The following is a 16534-nucleotide window of genomic DNA, read 5'->3' as shown; positions in this document are numbered from 1 at the left end:
CCTTGTACTGGTCGGCGTGGCGACGCTCCTCGTCCAGCTGCAGGGCCAGCTCCTTCATCTTCTTGTCGAGCTTGCGCGACGCCTTCTGCTGCGCGAGGACTCCGCCTCTAGGTGTGACAGTTACCTTCTCTATCTGCTCCTTGTACTGGTCGGCGTGGCGACGCTCCTCGTCCAGCTGCAGGGCCAGCTCCTTCATCTTCTTGTCGAGCTTGCGCGACGCCTTCTGCTGCGCGAGGACTCCGCCTCTAGGTGTGACAGTTACCTTCTCTATCTGCTCCTTGTACTGGTCGGCGTGGCGACGCTCCTCGTCCAGCTGCAGGGCCAGCTCCTTCATCTTCTTGTCGAGCTTGCGCGACGCCTTCTGCTGCGCGAGGACTCCGCCTCTAGGTGTGACAGTTACCTTCTCTATCTGCTCCTTGTACTGGTCGGCGTGGCGACGCTCCTCGTCCAGCTGCAGGGCCAGCTCCTTCATCTTCTTGTCGAGCTTGCGCGACGCCTTCTGCTGCGCGAGGACTCCGCCTCTAGGTGTGACAGTTACCTTCTCTATCTGCTCCTTGTACTGGTCGGCGTGGCGACGCTCCTCGTCCAGCTGCAGGGCCAGCTCCTTCATCTTCTTGTCGAGCTTGCGCGACGCCTTCTGCTGCGCGAGGCGCTCGCGCGACTCCGCCTCTAGTTGCTCCTCCAGGTTGGCAACCTTCAGCTCTAGCGAGGTGATCACGCCCTGGAAACAGATACGATATTAGATTTAGATAAAATAAAATATCCTTTTAGATACCCTTTTTAAAATAGAAATCCCCTTTTTAAAATATATTTTATTTGTATTAATTGTACATCGTCATATTAAAGTTTTTTTTTTTCTAGCCGATTTGCGTGAAAGTCATATTTACAATTATTTTTGAATATGACGATACAATACAATTATTTGCTAGAGGCGATTTAGGCAGATCTAAAATGATTTGTGCCTCGTTTTACACCTTCTGTCTTAGGCCCACTTCCACCATCCGTCTAACCCGGGGTTAAGCGATTAAACCGTCAACCCAGTGTCAAATTGTCCTGGTAACCATGGTAATTCCTGGTTTAACCGGTTAACCCCGGGTTAGTGGAATGGTGCAAGTGGGCCTATAAGTGTGACAATATTAACTTTGCAGTCTCCAGCTCGGCCAGCTTGGCCTTGAGCTCCTTGTTCTGCCGCTCCAGCACTAGCTTGCCGCTCTCCAGCTTCTGCGTCGCGGACTTCTCTGTGCCGAGCTCCATGGTGATTTGATCAATATTACCTTGGTCTTGGTCCGCTGCAGTCTCCAGCTCGGCCAGCTTGGCCTTGAGCTCCTTGGTCTGCCGCTCCAGCACCAGCTTGCCGCTCTCCAGCTTCTGCGTCGCTGACTTCTCTGTGCCGAGCTCTATGGTGATTTGATCGATATTACCTTGGTCTTGGTCCACTGTGCAGTCTCCAGCTCGGCCAGCTTGGCCTTGAGCTCCTTGTTCTGCCGCTCCAGCACCAGCTTGCCGCTCTCTAGCTTCTGCGTCGCTGACTTCTCTGTGCCGAGCTCTATGGTGATTTGATCGATATTACCTTGGTCTTGGTCCGCTGTGCAGTCTCCAGCTCGGCCAGCTTGGCCTTGAGCTCCTTGTTCTGCCGCTCCAGCACCAGCTTGCCGCTCTCCAGCTTCTGCGTCGCGGACTTCTCTGTACCGAGCTCCATGGTGATTTGATCGATTTGGTTCTAAAACATTGGAGACATTTATGAGCGTGAATATCATAATTGGGAAATTAGGATTTACTAAATCTGTCAAAGTTTGTAAAACGAAAATTGAAAATCTAAAACTATCTCATCACCACTATATCATCCGGTTGTATTACTGATGTCAGATCGATTCCAAAGGAATCGGAATAATTTCGAGCACCCTGTGAAAGTTTGGTGGTGCTTGTACGTCAGTCACCACACGGGATTGTTATGCCATTTAGGGTTCTTTCTGGTAAATTAGAAATTCTATAGCGTATGTATTGAACAACCAATTTAGCTAGGACCCTAAAGGTGACATTCCATTTCCAACGATAGCTGCATTACTGTTCATTTTACTATGGAAATTGACAATAACACCGACGCGTTCAGTACCAGTAGTGCAGCTGCGGTCAGAAATGGAATATTTATTTATTTATTTATTTATTTGCACAGGGAAACAAACAGCATATAATTACACATATAGTTAAAATAATTAAGTTAATACAATTGCCAGAACAGTTTCCACTTGTGGGTAACACAGTTTTTGCTCTGAGAGAAGTAGCATGCACTTATATAAATTAACAAGGCAATTACAAACTAAACCTAAAGATTATACGATTAATGACAAAGGACTACAATGAATACCAAATGACAAGACTACAATTAATGACAAAATGTATGGAACAAGTTAATTAATTACAACATTCAAGAAGAAGCGTTTTATACAGATTTGCTGCATTAAAAGTTAGTGATCATTGTTTGATAATTATTTGTTATTACTATCATTTTTCTTTTTTGTTACTTTCATTGCAGATACAAATTTAGTGGGATTTAAGTGAAACATGTCTATATGTAAATATTTCTTATTATAAGTACTACATGCTCTTACTAAATACTTATTGTTTGCATATCTTTTACGACTAAACGGAATGGAAAACAAATAAGTGGACCTGGTACGAAAGGTTGGACATCTAAGTGACAATTTTACCATATTACCATAAATGGAGCAACAATCGTGGAGCGTGATGGTACCTTACCTGATAAACCTGTCGCTCGTAAATCTTATTGTAAAGACATAAGGTCCACCGATGGTCAGTTAAAAGCTTCTAATCAGTTAAGAGTATCCAATTTCTTTGTCCCGCGTCACACTCTCTCTCATAAAGCAAAAATGTGAGACAAAATACACATTGGAAAAAGAAATGGGAAAGGTAAATAGCACCCTTACCTGTGCCTTCCTAAGGCGGTCGTTGAGTATTTCGTTGTTGGACTGTTCCTCGTCCAGGTCCTCCTCGAGCGCCGCTATCCGCGCTTCCAGCCGTTTCTTCTCGTCTACTAGAAGTGTACTCTGAAAATAATATACAAATATTAAATTAACGTACAAGTAGATGTTAATCGAATTTAAACTGTTGTGAGACAATAACATTGAATAATTTTACGGTTTAGACTCACTTGTCTTTAGTCACTCGCGCGACATGTTTCGGAGGGCCTAGGTTTCCTTTCTCAAGCACTAACCAGACCAGAACGGAACTCTTCAACGACTCGTTTTTGACGTTTTCATATTCAGTGCAATAAATGCTTGTGCCGCACAGAGCCGCGCACTGGTGGAATCGCGTCTTTATATGTCAGGATAATTGTCGTACTTTCGGCCAGGGATGTGAGCGAGATTACATCAGTTTCCGCTAGTGTTATGAAGTTTTGGTTTATGAGAGTAAGAGTAGTGATGATACCTTGCTGGCGGTGTTGTTGAGCTCGTCCTGCAGGTCGTCCCGTTCGGCCTCGGCCTGCCGCCTCGCCCGCTCGGCGCCGGCGAGCTCCTCGGCGTGCTGCAGCGCCTCGGCCTCGAGCGCCTTGACGCGGCGCTCGGCCTCGCGCGCTGCCGCGCACGCCTCCTCCTTGCCGGCGCGGGCCTCCTCGGCCTCGCGGACGGCCTCCTTCAGTTGCTGCTGGAGCTTCTTCAGTTGCTTCGTGGCGTCCTCCTTGACCTGTGGAAAATTATTTATAAATCAATTCTCAGAAGAACAAATTTTCTAGCAGTTATCATCGGCAAATAAAGAGAAAATAATGCGAAACATTAGCACCGCTCTTTTGACAGCTTTCGTAGAAAACTTTAACTGTCCCAGTTACCACATAGGTAATGATTACATCAGCTAGATTAATATTAGGCTGTCCAGTACGGATATTACGGTCGTTCTTGTCTACATGACAGCGTGATAAAACTATGTCCGTCACATTCAATCGCGCGGTTTTAAAAAGTGACGGTTATTTTGTCACGTTGAATAAGCGATCCATAACACGCCTGCAGCACTGACATTTGACAACTGTAGGCCTCTCCGTATTCTACATACTCCATGTATGTTACTGTGCTAACGATTAATACTCTTGTGTGACAGTTGTCAATGTTTGAAGTGTTTCAGTTTAGTTCTATGTTTCTTGCAAAATATAAATTCTTGTGTTTTTTATGATGTAGTATTAATTAATTACCCATCCACAAATACAACAGTTACCTTGTTGGCCAAGTGTAGCGCTTGCTCGGCGTCCTTGAGCTCGCCTTCGAGTTTCTTCCTCATGGCGAGAGCGGCAGCACGTTGTTTGCGCTCCTCTTCGAGCTCGGCCTCCAAGTCGCGGAGCTGCTTCACGATGCCGCGTCGCTTCTCCTCGCCTTGCTCTTCTTTGGCCTGAAATTGGAGGTATAGAGTTAAGATTTTGATGTACTTTGAAGTATTCAGTTGACTTACACATTCACATTGCATTTGATTTGATTACACGTATAAAGAAAGATCTTTGGATTCAATGGTGCACTAGACCTTACTGACTGCGCCAATAAACATTCTTAGCCATTAAGCCGTGGAAAGGCCCCTAAGGCCCGAGCAGTTTTGAAACTACAGCAATAAAAAATAGACAGACTTAGATCTCCTCATTATGGGTTCGGAGCTCAGACAGCTCTGATTCGAGCGCTCGTTTACTTCATCCCACTGACCGCGCCAGTATACAAACTACATGCTCACCTGGAGATCCCTCTCAAACTGCGCCCGCATGGCCTGCATATTGACTTCCAAACGCAGCTTAGCATCCTCAGTCAGCTGCAGATCATCTTCGATCTCCTCATTCTGGGCCCGGAGCTCAGCCAGCTGCGATTCGAGCGCTCGCTTCGCCTTTTCTAACTCGTGCACGTTCTTATCGGCGGTTCCTTGCGTGTTCGCGAGCTCGTCGAGCTCAGACTGTAGGAGACGCTTCGTGCGTTCTAGTTCCTCGATCTGCAAGATAACGTATACGATTGAACATCTGGATGCCCTAAGTATTGGTCCTATTATTATATTACGCAAATGTTTGAGTGCTAGGAAAGTTGACACCGCATATGCGGGGCACCATAGGGGCACTCTAGTTGATCTGCGCTCCAATATGCCGAACCATGCAAGTGACAGGGCTGGCTCGTGCGGAGCGTATAAATTTTAAGTGTGAGGTTTTAGCAAATATAGATAAGTGTTTAGGTACGTGGTTTATAGTAAGCAGGTAAGGAAAAGGTACCTTTTCAGCGGCGTCGTCCAGTTCCCTCGTGAGCGAGAGCACTCGGGTCTCCTTGTCGCGCGCCTCGCGCTCCGCCTGGTCGCGCTCGGCCGCGTAGCGCTCCGCCACCGCGCGTTCCTCCGCCACAACCTGAAACGAATTAACATTGCAAATACGTCTACACACAACAAAAAGAGGTAAGTACTTTAACTAAATCTTAAGGTGTTATATAAAGTAAATAAATCTGTATTGCTTTATTGTTTAAGGTTTAACATTACATTTTTCACATTATAAAATGTATTCTAGTCATTCGATTTCGAACCGTAATTCTTAATGTAGAGATGCGTTTTTGTTTTAAGTATGGTAGCCGAGCATATTCCGATACGAGAGATAATGCGCTATACTGAAAATCTAAATTCAAGACCAAAAAAGTAAGACAAGGTACGTATAATAATATAATCAAATATAATTCTACTGTTTTTAAGCTCAAATCGGTTTATGGTCTTTAGGCTCCTTATAGCACAAGGGGTAGTATTGTTTAACAAGTTTAACTACAAACTCCATACCTTGTCGAAGCTCTTCTGTTTTTTTTCGAGTTCCATGACCTTGCCGCGCTGTGCTTCCAATTCGATGTTTGTGTCTTCCAGTTCCGCTTGGATCTTCTTTTTACCTAAACATCACAATAATAACATTAGAAATGCCACGCCATGTGCATGAACTATAGGGGGCAGCATAGGAGCCGTCAGCTGGACATTAACATAACCTTAAGGGGTCCGGACACAGGAAACGAAAAACTTAAAGTGTGCCAAACTATAGTAAATATGACAATGACACATACTCTTGTCAAGCTTGTCGTTGGCCTGTTGCAGCTCGTCGATCTGTCGGTGCAGGGCCTCGATGTCCTTGCTGAGTTTCTTGCGCGCTTCTTCCAATATGGCCGCCGCTTCCGCTTCCTCTTCCGCCTTCTTCTTGGCTTCAGCCACTTGGATAGTGAGGGCGGCGACCTGATAAACACGATAAAATTAAAATTGGTTTTCCGGATACCAACGCTTTTAGTTTTGAAGGAAGGTAGTCGGTATTAGCACTATTTCCCCTCTGCGGAGGTACAAGATCAACTGTGCATGCACACAACTAGCGTGGTGCGTGTTGTGACTCATCCATACACAAGGTGTGCAAGATTTGTCTTTGACGTGTGTCATTTTCCATGTATTTGTGTCATCATTACAGGATTTTGTATGCAGTGAGTGAGAATTGCGACTGTGTGCAGGTTTCCCCCCGCAAAAGTGGCAGAACGGTTTGTACGGTAAGATATAGCTTGGGCTCCTCCCTTCCGACTTCGTGAAACACGGGCTTCGAACGTGGTTCGAAGGTGTCAGGTTGAAAATCAGCTTCAGCATCGGTGTTACCTGTTTCTCGAAGTTCTTCTTCGCCTCCTCCTCTTCGTCCAGCTGATCGCGGGCTTGTTCCAGCTGTTGCTCCACATTGCGCAGACGCGTCTGCAGGGCTAGCTTCTGTTTCGTTTCTTCCTCCAATAAGGCCTGGAAATAAAATGGATTTTAGGCTACAGATGTGGATTTTCGAGAACAGCTTTTTTTACGCTGTGAGTTTCCGAAACTATTAATGACTGCAGTTATTATTTCGTAGAAATCCGAAAATAATGCTCTCTACAAATGCAAAAGGAGTGTACCTGGGCCTCGGCGTGTTGCGCACCGATGGTGGCGGCCTGCTTAACGGCGGCCGAGGCCTTAAGCTCGGCCTGCTCCAGCTGTGCCAGGGCTTGCTCCGCTTCGCTCTGCAGACGGACGCATTTCTCTTGAACTTCCGCTCTGCAAAATAAAACGACTGTGTTAACACACATACAATGCACACATGACACATGAAAATAAAAATAAAACTCACATACAGCTGCACATGGTGACGTACTCAATAGGCAAATCTACATCGAGTGTCTTTTGAAGATAATTTGTACGTAACGTACACTCTCGGCATATATGCTTTTATCGAACACTTTTAAGCATACGAAGCTACTCAACCACCACGTACGAGGACGTGTACAATTTGTTCTGTTAAAAATTAACCCGTTCAATGGGTTTGTAAAGTATAATTTAATCTCCGTTGAATGATTATTTTTAGGAAGAATCCTTTTGTTGAATATCCACATTGAATCTCTTCGAAATGAAGAGAAGCTGGTGACAACTGGATGCATAGAGATATGTGGAGATGCATGGGGGAGTCCTACGCCACAGAGGCGACTACTATTATAAATAATTGTTAAAGTTTAGTTTATATTAATAATATGTATAAGTAATTAAAACTGTTTAAGGATAAACACAAAACAAAGAAGTAATAGAAGTGAAACGTACGTCTATAACGTGTGGCATGATTAAGGTTAGCTGCATTCACTTTCAGCACAGACTATTGTCAGTCGAGTGACAGTTCAGTATGGCGCTTTTGACATGTCAGATGTGAAAACAATTCCAGCAATAATTAGAAATAATTACGAATATGCCGTGCTGCTCCATTTTGGAGTGTAAAAATAATAGCCGAATAGAAAATATTAGATATGGAGGCATTTCATATCATCGATAAGTATTATTTCATGTGATATTTCAATATTTTTTACATTTTCGGTTTCCGCAAGGATTTTTCGATTGTTTAGTACAAAAATCAAATTTATGTAAATGAGATAAGGTTGATATCTACTTAGGGTACGGGTGCGCTATTCGCCCACAGTGCGAGGACCATATCAAAAAAGTTATCGATGTCGATGTTCGTATAAATACACAGTTCGGTTTGTTTATGTTCATACATGTTCTTAATAATTTATTTTTGTTTTGCCTCTGGATGATCATATCGAAAAAGTCGTCGCTTATGCACATTTTATATTATGTACAAAATATATTCTTACTTATTTATTCCTATTCAATGGATTATTCACCCCCCATCATAAGAGGGAGGCCTATGTTCAGTAGTGGACGTCTTATGGCTGAGATGATGATGATGATGATGATGAATAGATTATTTGATTTAAAGTTTTTCTTATAGTATTTGTATCTATACATATTTGTCAATTTTCTCTATTAAATAAGGTATTCTATTAAGGAAAGGTTCTCTATTAAGTAAGGTGTCAGTTTTAAGCTGTCACATAATTTTATTGCCGGGTATTTGCTGGCCAGTCTAAAGCCCGCTCCACACTCTTGCACAAATTTTAAAGCGTTCTTCACATTGGATGCGAGTACGCACCATGCTCCGGTAAAAACGTGCATAGTGCTGTCTCGCTCGTACATCAGAGCGGCATTCCTATCCGCATTATTGTGATAACCGTCTAAGTGCAAAAAATATTGTTAATATTTCCATTGTTTTTAATTAGCGTTTTTTAATAATTTTTCATACGAACTTATATTATCGGAGATTCATATTGATGGATGACACAACATTATTGCTTTGTTATGCCTACATAATAACGTGCTAGTTATATAATAAGTATCGTGAACACTTACTAACGACACTTACACTTACTTGCGTATTTTTTACGCACGCACCTAGTGAGAATATTAATTGCAGGTAAAAAATACGCAACTTGCGTATTTTTCACGCACGCACACACGCATCGCAGTAGAAGGATAAGAAATTTGATTTAATTAAAAAAACTATAAGTACACAACGGGTTAGCACTAATTGGCTAGCAGGTTATTATTTCGCGCCATTATAAAGCAATATTGTTGTGGGGTGTGCTAAAGAGTAACAGTTTTTATTATATACCTACTCGCTTACAGTTATATGCATGGTTGGTGGCGTGATTACATTTAATACGAGATTTTTTTATTAAAAAGTAAATAGGTACCTAATCGTCGCCAGAAAATATAGTAATATACATGCATAAAAAAACGGAATAGTTTACGTGTACATTGATCATTAATAAGCGTTTATCGATATCACACAGAATCATGCACATCCCTATCTCATGTGTCAACCTCATAGTCGAATATTTTATCCTATCGCATTCACTCTTGGAAAAGCCATGCAAGTGTAAAAGGGATAGAGCATAAATGACAATTTGTCAATGATTTGTGTATTTTTACAAAAAATAAAAGTCGTAGTGCAATTTCGACATAATTTTCTTGACTGTAAAGTTCAAATTACTGTGATGGGCAAGGGCTCATAATCCCTTTCGAAATAAGCAAATATGGCCAATTTTTGTGACAGCCTTTTGGCGACATAGGTTCAAATACTAATCTAGGCTCATGCCGTTTCCCGTCAGAGCGCGGCGCGCTCATTCTTTCTTCCGTGAGGATAAAGCAACTAAATAATATCTAGTATCACAATCACAACACTCACAAGTATCACAAGTATGGTAGTACTTACAATCTTGTAAGTCAAGTTATTGTAAGGTAATAGAAGAAATAAAGGCTATTTTTATTTTATTTTATTTATTGAATCTCTTACCGTGATCTCTCGTTTTCCTGCAACTTAGCGGCTAGTTCAGCCAGCTGAGCTTCGGCCTGCTTGCGGCGGCGCTCGCCTTCTGCTCGCGCCGCACTGGCTGACTTCAGCTCTGTGGCTAGATCGGCATTCTCCGCTTCCAGGGCTTGCTTGGCTTTCTCAAGGCCTGAAATAAACCATGGAGGTTACATATCATGGTTTAGACAAAACGAAACTTAACCCCTCGAATGCTTATAGACTTAGGCTCCGAGTGTTTCAATTTAAATCTATTGTTTTAAATGTTAAGGGTCACTTTTTCAATTATCACATTCGACAAACCGCCGTATACAAGGGGTTAAAATAAATCAAAGTTTATCCCTTTTTCAATGTAAACAGTAACTTATTTCTTTTATTATTAGAAATAGGAACGGAGAAGAAAGGGAAAGTTAGATATTTTATGTGGTAAAAACTCTGAAGCTCACTTTTGTGGCGCTCTTTTTAATGCTAAAATAACTTAGAATGTTAGGTATTATAAATTATTTTTATATGCAGTATAGCAGACCATCGATTGGCAAAACTTTCAACCTCATTCACACTTTGAAACTTCACAACCAAGTAACTACACAGTGATTCAAATATTAGATTTTTCGGATCATAACATCAACGTTTTTACGTTTATTTCCTTGACATGTAAACCACTAACAAGTATGAATGTTCTAATTAATAATAGATTAAGGCGCTCTTATAGTTGAGTTTTACGTTTCCGAGGGGGTGAAGCAGACGAGTGGTAGAACAGGCGGGCGGGCGCCCCGCGCGCCCCGCCGCACCATTCCCGCGCAGCACGTCTACATCCTTATTCTGGCGCCATCGGTATTCTGAATATTCTGATTTGTCAGTTCCGGGATTTTTTCCGGCAATTAATATCGAATAAGGTTTATTAACAAATTCGTATTTTAATGAGTATTTAATGAAATTATATACAATATGAGAGTATACCCCGACAAACTAAGAACCTAATCAAATTATACCCAATTATTATGAGACAGAAATTGGTACTTACTTACCTTAAAAATATAATAGAGTTAGACAAAAAAAAATTCTGCAAGGATTTTGATTGCACACGCAGTGCAAGTGTTATTTTGAACGACAAACCTTTATGAAATTATGATTAACACTTGCACTGCGTGTGCAATCAAAATCGTCGCAGACTTGGTCTAATTCTAGAAGTCAATTTCGGGCAAGTAGGTTTGAAAATAAGGAAGAATACTGTAGTTCGTTTATTTTAGCATTAGAAAGTACTCGAAAGAAGGTAACCGATCTTGACATGTCTTTTAATTGAAAAGCGCTTTTTAAAAATCAGTAACTATTACATATTATGAAAGCTTATTTTATATATTAGGACTTTTATTTTATATATAATCAATCCACATTTGGCATGATGTGTCACATCCCCGTAGCTGCAGGCGTCCATAGCCTATGGTGAATGTGGGTCGTATGCTTGCTTGCCACCAGTGTGGTATATAAAAACAGTATTTTTTGGAATAAATTTCCCATATCGCACGGTACGGACTTGGCGGAAATAAGGTAGAAGTACTAGTGCTCAACGCTGCACTAGTATTCGACACGGGCACTTTATGTCAAAGTGACAAGAACTAAATTTGACTACAGAAAGATCGTCGCCGTTCAAATTTAACCTATATTACTTTGACATAAATTATAGTGTGTAGCTTTCAAATAGAGCTCAACGGCTAATCCTATTGTCTATTGTTAAGGGGCTGTCCATAAATTACGTCATCGATTTTTGACGATTTTAGACCCCCCCCCCCTTATAATCATCCAAAAATCATGCTCCAAATGACCCCATTTCCTCCTACTTCATGCTACCGTCATCCTATGTCCAGACCCCCCCCCCCCTCCCAATTTGAAATGACGTAATTTATGAATAGCCCCTAAGTAAAACCGCACGTGCTACTTACCTGCAAAAAAGGGTCTTAATTATTTTATTTGGCACCTGAGCGCGGGCTAGGCCAACGCTCAAAAAACCAGTGTAGGTGCGCTCTCCGATAACGCGCCTTTGTTACGCATCTCGATGACACATTTTAAACTGGTTCTGTAGCGTTCGACTCGCCGGCACTCAGTAACCGAAGTACGTATTTTTTATGCAGGTGGTTGTGGCACGTGGCACGAGCGGTTTTACTAAACAATAGACAATAGGATTAGCCATCGAGCTCTATTTGAAAGCTACACACTATACCTTGTCAAAAACTAGTGCAGCGTCGAGCACTAGTACTTCTACCTTACCTAATATTAAACACGAAACCATTTTAGGCATTTTTCGACCACTTCCCTTAAAACGCATGTAGGTAACTCGGAAACTAAAAGCGGTGAAATGGTTACCACCATACACTAAACACTCCCACATAGGTATTTGAATCCCGTACACATATGTTTAAAAATGATTCAATTTGATTAATTTAATAGCCTTTAATAAAATATGTTTACACAATTTATCAATCGTGACTGAATTCCGGATTGGTTAGATGGGTGTGTGCCTTTGCTTCCCAACTTGTTATAAATTGACAATATGACGGGCGAATGTCTGAAATGTCACAATAATTAAGAATTATTTTGCTTTTCTTCGTAAGTATGTTGAAAAACATTGTGTGTATAACATATTTGCATATTTATACAGTGGTTACCCATTTTATGAAACGTCCAGTAAACTAGTATAGGTCCGACGCTGGCAGTGGCCACGGGCGTACTGGCGCGGGGAATGGGCGCAAGGTATTGCCGCGTAGGGTGTAATTTAGTAGGCAAAAGTTGAATTCATAAAATTATGAATGAAAAGATTAACGTATCGATAAAAGGACCAGTAATAACGAAGATTTACTTAAAAGCTATCGAATGAGGTAAGTTTCATATCCATTTTCGTCGTAGTACTTCTAAAATATGGATCAAAAGACAGCTTTAAGCATGTTTTCAACTTAAGATTCTATCGAGAAAATAATGAGCCGTTGTGTTCCTGACAAGCAATAACGTAGTTCAAGGACTAAAGTTATACATACTAGAAAATCATGCTTAAAATCCTTGTAAAAGTCTGTAAATATGGTTACAAAAAAGCGCATTTTACTACACACCGCGCCTTAAGAGTTTTGTTTGTAAACACTGTAAATTATTGTGTGAATTAATTTTTCTTTTCAAATACACTAGAACAGATGACAAGAAAGTTATTCACAGTGGACACGGTTCGCATCCGATTGCGAAGGCCTCCCAGGCTCCGGAGGCGAACATATGCTCTGCCAATAATCCCTAGCGAAGTGGAACGACCGCCCCTCCTCCAAAGGAAACTCTGTCACACTGAGCAAATTATCCTCCTTGTACGGTTCCAACTTCCCGTTCTTCAGTCTTTTATCGCCGGACATTGTTTAAAAATATATTTTTTTTATCAGAAATTAAATGTAGAGCTTCGAAAAGTTTGACGTTGGTTGGATGTTATAAATGGAACGTGTTTGATTTGGGTGTCAGTGTCAGATGATGTTGACATAGAGTAAACTTTGAAAAAGGTTGTGATTGGAGAGACTAAAAAGTTTAAATAGCTGAAACTTGGAGGATATAACCAACGGAGACGCCATGTCTAAAATTTTCGGTACAAAATAGTCTGCCGTTTTTTGCGGGGGAGGGGAACATCAAATGTATAGGTACGTCATGTCAGATAAACGTCAGTCCATACATATGGTTGACATGAGGTTGACCATTGGCCGCCTATTTTCGACAGAGGGGAACGCCTGTTAATGGCGGCTCCATTGTTAATTACTCCGAGAGCTGAAAGGAAGGTTTTATTCTAGAATTAAAATTTCATTATATTTTTTTTAGGTTTCTTACGGGCCCGATTTTATAGGTATCGCAATAGGCAATATTAGGCAAAGCTCTGCGTAAGTGGCACCACTAGCACATACAGTAAATAAACCTCATTGACATCATCAACGACACTAAGTCAATCACATGGCCTATACCGTGAAGCACGACAATCGAAAGTTCGGTTTCTGCCTCTCTATCACTCTTGCTTATTCGATAGATAGAGAAGCAATTAAGAAATTTCGAGTTTCGCGTTTCGCGGTAGGCCACCTGTAAACATACCGCCCATATACCGCCTTGGTGCATTAATGTCATAGTGAAAACTTGTCAAAAAAACCAACAAGGCTAAGAGACCGTCAAAAATTGGTTCGGGATGCACAGTGGCGCCGCCTATTTAATGTTTTTGAGGGACAATTTTTAGGGTTCCGTACCCAAAAGGTAAAACGGGACCCTATTACTAAGACTTCGCTGTCTGTCCGTCCGTCCGTCTGTCCGTCTGTCTGTCACCAGGCTGTATCTCACGAACCGTGATAGCTAGAAAGTTGAAATTTTCACAGATGATGTATTTCTGTTGCCGCTATAACAACAAATACTACATGAAGATTGTTTTCCTTACCTCTACCTTCCATACGTAGTATGTATAAGTTACTCTATGGTTTACTAAACAAATTAGTGCTGTACTCTGGCGGCAGAACATTGCAGTAATACTCCCTATTTAAGAAGACTGATAAAACGAGAACGAAATAGGCCACGTCCACGTGCATGAAGAGGCAGCATAGGAGTCGTCAGATTTTTGGCGCGAGGCGTAAATGTGTCGTTTATGCTTCCGATGTAGCCCACAAGATGGCACAACCTACTATGCACAAGGAAACGTAGCAACGAGACGTTGAACATGTTTCAATCTAATTGACCGAGCGAAAGTGAAGGTCTTTCTTTCAGCTCAAGCAAAAAATTATTTCGTTTGTCAGGTTTTTAACATATTCTCGTGTATTTTGGTGAGCAGGGTTGTGTTAATTATGAGTAAGTGTATAGTTTCCTTTTTGGTTGAGTTTTTCGATTTAAAAAAAAAAAGGTTCGCGAGGCCTACAGCCCACAGAGCCACTATAAAAGAGTCATAAGAAAAGTCTATCATCATCTGCTCAGATTATATGACAATCCGCATTATTGCAAAGACTTCCGATGGTCAGTTCAGAGTGTTACCATTAGTTACTCACCAGCTTTAGCTTTCTTGATCTGTTCATGCTGTTCCATGAGCTGCTGCAGCTCCTGAGAGTGCTTGTGCCGCTGTTCGGCCAGTGAGCTCTCGTGGGTGGCCGCTTCTTCTTCCAGGCTTCGCTTCAGGATTGTTACCAGGAGTGTTACCATCAGTTACTCACCAGCTTTAGCCTTCTTGATCTGCTCGTGCTGTTCCATGAGCTGCTGCAGCTCCTGAGAGTGCTTGTGCCGCTGTTCGGCCAGTGAGCTCTCGTGGGTGGCCGCTTCTTCTTCCAGGCTTCGCTTCAGGACCGCTACTTCTTGCTCGCGCTTGGAGCGGAGCTCTTGTTGAGCTGTTGGTGGAAAATATTAAATAAATTAAGTTATGAAGATCAAAAATACGTATCTCAATATTTTGTTTGTATTATGATCAAACTGCAGCTAAGCTTTAAGGTTTCTTTACACTATTCAAGAACAAAAACCCTCTCTGTATTTTATCGAGCAGTTGAATTTATTGTACAGTCAGCCAAGAAAGTGGTCTACCACTTTCTTGGCTGACCGTACTTCAGTAATCGCTAATGTAACTAAACTCACGAGTTTTGACATCATGAATATGCACTTAAAGCTTACTAAAAACAACTTTCGTTAGCATATTCGAATTAAAATAATGTTACGAGTGAGTTTTGAGGTCCACGTAGTCAGCAGCAGAAGTCGCTAAGCGGGCGAGGTGCTCAAAAAAGATCTCTACTTTATTGTAAAGAGAATAAGTGCGTGTCAAGGTAATTTTGATCACCTCGCCCGCTCCGCAAGTTCTGCCGCTGACTATACTCACCGGCGGTGGTGTCGAGCGAGTCGAGCAGCTCGCTCTTGAGCGCCTCCAGCTCCTCGTTGAGGTCGCGGCGCAGCTTCTCGGCCTTGGTGCGCGCGGCGCGCTCCGCCTCCAGGTCCTCGTGCGCGTCGGCCAGCGCCGACTCGGCCTCGCGCGCCGCCTTCTGCGCGCCCGCGCGCAGCGCGCCTTCCTCGTCCGCGCGAGCGATCGCCCCGGCCAGCTCCTCCTCGCGTTTAGCTGCAAAAAAAAACAATCAAAAATTGACATAACATTTGAAAATATCACGTTACGATAAACCACATATTTCATCAAACCCGAGTGACAAAAAATCTGCCGATGATAACAAGAACTAACTAAAAATGTAGTCGAATACGATGGGTGCCGCAAAAAGGGCGGCTATAGAACCTGGGGCCTTGGGCGGCAAAGACTACAAATCCGCCCCTGTCTCTACTACATTCTCCTATTTGAGTAAACACTAGAAAATTAACCGACAACTTACCGAGCACAATCTGCAGCTCATCCAACTGCGCTTTCCTCTCAACCAGCTGTTCTTTCACATCCTGTAACTCAGTTTCCAGCTTGCGTTTAGCGCGGTCCGCCTCCTGCCTGAGCTGGTGGTCTTTAAGCAGTTTTTCTTCTAGCTCGGCGATGGCAGACTCCTGCTTCGCCTTTAGCTTGCTGAGGTGTTTAGCCTTTTCTTCTTCTTCGGCTAACGCTTGTGAAAGGTCGTTGGCACGTTCTTCTAGGATCTAGATGTTGAAATTGTTAAATTAATTTTCTAAAAATGTAAAGAATGAATCTGTCAATTTTACGGAATGTGTGAAGCACGACTGTCTGTATAATTTGGTTATTACACTGATACGGATCCGCATCCTACGTAAATTTCGCCTCAAAATTATTTTAATTATTTAAGATAGAAATATCCATTTGCTTGTGACGACAAAAGAAATGTTAAAGGTATGGTTTTAAGTCACCACATGTCGTAAAATTTGTCAAATATTACGTGTTTA

At 42.2% G+C, this 16534-nt stretch overlaps 1 protein-coding gene across 1 annotated transcript in view; it reads right to left on the bottom strand.

The window, feature by feature from the left end:
• The window catches only part of LOC134667208 (myosin heavy chain, non-muscle), a 114309-nt gene that overhangs the window by 17201 nt on the left and 80574 nt on the right, over positions 1 to 16534 (bottom strand). The window contains exons 12-26 of the mRNA XM_063524535.1: positions 16024 to 16273; positions 15528 to 15761; positions 14878 to 15048; positions 9671 to 9833; positions 6912 to 7050; positions 6631 to 6762; positions 6063 to 6228; positions 5791 to 5894; positions 5246 to 5374; positions 4726 to 4974; positions 4225 to 4395; positions 3448 to 3702; positions 2946 to 3065; positions 1571 to 1720; positions 539 to 721 (exon numbers count right to left, since the gene is read on the bottom strand). Coding sequence (XP_063380605.1) covers positions 539 to 721; positions 1571 to 1720; positions 2946 to 3065; positions 3448 to 3702; positions 4225 to 4395; positions 4726 to 4974; positions 5246 to 5374; positions 5791 to 5894; positions 6063 to 6228; positions 6631 to 6762; positions 6912 to 7050; positions 9671 to 9833; positions 14878 to 15048; positions 15528 to 15761; positions 16024 to 16273 — 2616 coding nt within the window. The remainder of the gene's footprint in view (positions 1 to 538; positions 722 to 1570; positions 1721 to 2945; positions 3066 to 3447; positions 3703 to 4224; positions 4396 to 4725; positions 4975 to 5245; positions 5375 to 5790; positions 5895 to 6062; positions 6229 to 6630; positions 6763 to 6911; positions 7051 to 9670; positions 9834 to 14877; positions 15049 to 15527; positions 15762 to 16023; positions 16274 to 16534) is intronic.

Source organism: Cydia fagiglandana, chromosome 9 (assembly GCF_963556715.1).
Source record: "Cydia fagiglandana chromosome 9, ilCydFagi1.1, whole genome shotgun sequence".
NCBI lineage: Eukaryota > Metazoa > Arthropoda > Insecta > Lepidoptera > Tortricidae > Cydia > Cydia fagiglandana.
This window is presented reverse-complemented; position numbering and strand designations above follow the sequence as displayed.